The 4967-nt window shown below is 38.5% G+C and overlaps 1 protein-coding gene across 1 annotated transcript; it reads right to left on the bottom strand.

The window, feature by feature from the left end:
- Positions 1–3233, bottom strand: LOC106166799 (E3 ubiquitin-protein ligase TRIM56-like). The gene is made up of 2 exons (XM_086996549.1): positions 3037–3233; positions 1–2559 (listed from the first exon to the last, which is right to left on the bottom strand). The coding sequence occupies exon 2, from the start codon at positions 2538–2540 to the stop codon at positions 636–638; it is 1905 nt and encodes a 634-aa protein (XP_086852675.1). The 5' UTR covers positions 2541–2559; positions 3037–3233; the 3' UTR covers positions 1–635.
- Between the last annotated feature and the right edge of the window lie 1734 nt (positions 3234–4967).

The following is a 4967-nucleotide window of genomic DNA, read 5'->3' as shown; positions in this document are numbered from 1 at the left end:
ATAACACTTGAGGCTTCCACGTAAATGCCACCTTTTATTCTCATTATATCCAGTGATTATTATATAACTGAGAAAATAAATACATATTTGAAATTCATCAGCAGGATTTTATTTTAAAAAAATGTACTTGTCGTATTGAAACATTTTCATATTGATTTATTTTTTTTGAGTGAACATTCTTCAAGCAACACATATCGATGTATGACACACAAAACGTATAGAAATCAACATACCACAAGTTGTTACTACAATCAGCTACATCGTAGCAGCATAGATCTCCTATTTTTTGCTATACGTATTTTACATTTTTTCTACAACAATATCAATTCATGCTGGATTTCCTTGCTCCAGTAGATCGTAAGCCGAATGTCACTAAATCTCTTTTGTTTAATCTGATCGAAAGACAAACATCTACTAGTATCTGTTACTTTAGGCTATACATGTTAATTACCCATTGCAAAAGGTTAAAAAATTAAGAATTAAGAATCAGGGAATTTCGGAAGGTTTTTCCCTAAGGATTCACCAGCGTTCAATCGAGGGCAAAACACGTAAAAATTGGGCCGATACAATGTTTACTCGGATATTGGCTGTATTTTAATGATCTTTTTAGTGCTCTTTGTAAGCTTAGCAATCACTCATAATTCAAAAAATTTAATCTCGCCATCACTTTCCCCAACGACTAGTTTTCCGAGATGGCTTATTGTAACATCTCTCGGATAGCGTAGTCCATTGTCTTTGCTTAAAAGAAACTGCTTGAATTTCCCATCTGGTGACACCAGGTGCATCCGATGGTTGTTGAGGTCTGCTAGAATTACGTCTCCATTATCCAAGCCGCAGATGCCACGTGGAAGGTTCACCTGTCCGTCCCCATCACCCTTGGTACCATATCTGTATTTAAACTGGAGAGTGGAATCATATACACGGATGTGATCATCTCCTGGATCTGAGACTATGAGGTCGTCATTCACGTTACAGTGGATGTGTTTGAAATATTTACGCGCTGGGTCTGGTGTCATCTGCAGGACCTTGCCATCCTTGTGGTGCACAGTCAGAGTATTGCGACCGGCCACTACATAGTGACCCTTGCTGTTGACCGCTACTGCCTGAGGTAACTCACTGTGGAATGTTCTCACGTGGTCCCCTGTCTTGGTGTAGACAATGATTTCATTTGACTCCTGACATGTAGTGACGATGTTACCGTCATCATCAATGGCAATCCCTCCAAAGGCGCCCTTTTCTGCTGCTCGTGGGTTTGGAATTGTGCCTTGTAGGACAAAGGTGGTATCGTAGATGTGGATTCTGTTCCGTGAATTGTCCTCTTTACACCAAATACCAATAAGGATGTCACCATTTGTATCAGTGGTCACGTGAGTGATCATCTCCTGGGGAGTCTTGGCCAAATCTACTTTGAATGTTGTAACCAATCTTCCACTTACAGCTGGAACCACGTCTCCAAGGCAACGGTTGATATTGGAAACGCACTGCTCCATGTCGTTGGTGATAAGCTGTAGCTGGGTCATGGCTGCGGTCAGGGTCGGGATGTCGAGATTCTGGACGCTCTCGCTGCTTTGCTCACAGGCAGAGGCCATTTGCAGGACATCCATGTCGTTCCCATGGCTTATGAGTTTTCTTGAGAAGTCTGCAACGTCGTCCAGTTGATTTTGCTCAGCTGTAGCAGTTGCAATTAAAGCATTTAAAGCCTCTAGTTTTGCATTCGACTTGGCATCTATTTCTTCCAGAAGGCTCTCGGCATGTTGGCGGACCATCTTAATAAGTAGCTCCATCTGGTTGTTAACCTGACTCTTTGCCTTCTTTCTTCCTTCTTCAACCGACTTTTTCTGGTCTTCAGAGGCGGTCTTGAACTGATTGTAAAGTAGACTTTTCTTCTCAATGGGCCTAACGAGTAGTGCCTGTTTTTCCTTGCGTTTGTTGGCAGCAGTTTTGATTCTAAGGCAATCATGATCCTTGTGTTCCAAAAACATACACGTAGCGCAGATGTACTTTTTACACACTGGACAGTAGATTTCTACGGGTTCCTTGTTGTTGTGGTCACAGAGGACGTTCTGTCGGGCATGGAGCTCTGTTACGTATTCGACACTGTCTAACTGATCCACAGGAAAGAGTTTGTGGTCACGGTTTAACTTATGAAGAACATGGTCTGAAGAACAATCCCCACACATATTTTCCTCACAGTTCAAACAATGTTTTGTTGCCGTTGATGGATTGACGAATCTTTTCAGACAACATACCTCGCATTTCTTGGCAGCTTTGGCTTTTTCTACTTGAGCAAGTGTATGTGATATGCTGACCACAAGATGATTTGTTTGCAAACTGCTAACACCGCCCCCAGGGAGGTCACACTGACGTCTACAGATAGGACAAGGGAAGCCAGGCTGACCTTGGAAATTTCTGTCCAAATGGTCTTGGAGGCAATGCTGGCAAAAGGTATGTGAACAGCCAAGGGCTTTAGGGAGTTTAAACTTTTCAAGACATATGCTGCACGTTAGGAAATCTTCCGTTAGGATCTTGGACAGAGACATTTTTCCTAGGACCAATATCCTAAAATAGAGAAATGAGGGGCATGGGTTTAATGATAAAGATTTGGTGATGGAGGTAAACACACCATTAAGCTAAAAGCATGTAAATATGTATATATATATGGGATTAAATGTTTAGATTAAATAAAACAATATTTGACCTACGAAAGACGTGCGGAGAACCCGTAAGAGTGTACCGGTGTATTACAATACTTTACACCACTAGGATTTACCCCATCCAGAGAGAGATGAATAAATTTTGGCTGATAGCGGGGCATACGGAACGGAATATAGCAAGAACACAAAAAGGTATCATTTGAAATAAATAGAAAATAATATTATTCACAACAGTTGACATTTTACGAAGAAGATACCCTAGTCCTCAAGCAAAAAAAATCATAAAATCCTGACTGTGTAACAACCATTATGTTTTCACCGTCTTACGCAGATACAGACTGTAATAACTACCCACCCAATATGTGTTCACAATTCTAACTACCTCTCTTTTCTCCAGTTATATTTCTCTTGTTGGCAGGTACACGCCTCCAGTCGTTATTTAGATGTGCTGTCTCTCGGGACATGTACACCTGGTCAGGTGAGACGTTCAATGTTCATGGTGACTTCAAAGTCATCTTAATCAGCAAAATAGCGCTATCTCTATGTGCAATACAGACGTGGTGACATATTTTATCGCTGTTATCTGAATTGAGTTGTGTACACTGATAAATCTGAACTAGTGAAAGGGTTTATAAAATAGATTTAATACAGCGGTTGGATAGAGATACATGTACAGACTAACAGACACAAGCACGGCCCTGTCAAATTATATAACATTGAAGCGTTAGAAATTATATTTTGATGTTTGAGATGACGTTGAGATTTAACATTAATACTTACTATTATCAGTGGCAGAGTTGGGGCAAATAACAGACTGCAAATGAACGCATTGCTGGATAAATGTATGAGTAATATGTTGATTTTAATATGAAATTTCGGGTTATAATGGGAACAGTAAAAAAAAAAAAAAAATTGAAGTGCCTCAAGTATCGCAATCAAGTCTCAACAACCGCAATCGTGCAGTTTTCTGTCTCACCATATTACACATTTGTCTTGGACTACAGGTGATCGTTCTGTACACGAAAACTCGTTCTGTTCTTGATTGAGATAAAATGGCATTTAAGCCAAAATGTAATGCTTTGTGTTAGATAACGAGAATTCAGAGAGTGTCCACATCCCAGTGTTCTTCAAATATTCTTGACCGTTTTCCAGAGGTCGGTCGAAGAGGTCGGTCGAAGAATGTCAATTAGGATAACAACTCTTCGTATGACATTCATATTTCACAATACATACACTGTAAACAGCTTACAGAAAAATAATACCAAAACGGCGGTTATGGCAATTATTTTAGAACCTGTGCTTGTCATCGTGACCTCCATGGATGATTAGTCCCTGTAATAATTTATTTTAGGACTATAAGAAAAAAACAAATTAAAATAATAAGAATAATAATGATAAATAAATAAAATGGCTTAACTTTGGATATCTGGGCAGATTCATTAACTATTGATTAGTTTATGGAATTGTCTACTCTTCGAAAATCTCTATTTTTTTGGAGGGGGGGGGGGGGAAATTGGACTGTTAGTATCCCTGTTGTTTAAATTATCACGGATTTACATGTAGTTTGGCCGCGGGACGTGTGCACCTACATGTACCTCAGTAACTAAAGAGGTGTCAAGTATATAGTCTGTAAAAATGATTGGCCCTCTTTAATTTTGCAGCTGGCTATATTACATGAGAGGCCCCTGTGATTTCAGAGAGCGCACCATTGGGTATTTCGTGTTCTAATTTCCCATTCTTATTGTTGCTTTTTCGACAAACAAAGTCACTATACCCAGTGATTATTATATAACTGAATTAATATATATTTGAAATGCATAAGCAGGATTTCATTTTAAAAATAAACTGGCCTTTTGAAAAAATTTTATACGGCAGTATTAAAAATTATATTGGAAATATTTGAAAGTTTCATGGTAAAATACTGGAAGAAAAAAATGAAAAAAAAATTACAAAATCTTCATTTCACACCCATAGGATTTGGACTTCCATGAACAAAAGGCTCTGTTTTATATTTAGTCACCATGCCATTATTTTCCACATTGCTTGCATGGTAACGTAAATTTTGTTCGTGTTTGAAAGTTTGGTGACAATTTTGGTTAAATTGATTATTTTCATGACAACCATTCATCTACCGGTAACTACCTCTAGGATTTGGACTCCCATGCCAAAAATGCTACTTATTTTATTAAGGCCTATAAGTCAAGAAATCAGCGGTGTTGGTCTTTTTATTGAATTCTTCATATATATATGATTTCTTGACTTATAAGAAACGAAGTAATACCCAGTGATTATTATATAACTGAAAAATTTAAA

This window comes from Lingula anatina, chromosome 10, assembly GCF_051362555.1.
Source record: "Lingula anatina isolate TDL-2025a chromosome 10, LinAna3.0, whole genome shotgun sequence".
NCBI lineage: Eukaryota > Metazoa > Brachiopoda > Lingulata > Lingulida > Lingulidae > Lingula > Lingula anatina.
Note: the sequence above shows the minus strand (reverse complement) of the source record. Positions and strands in the feature narration are given on the sequence as shown.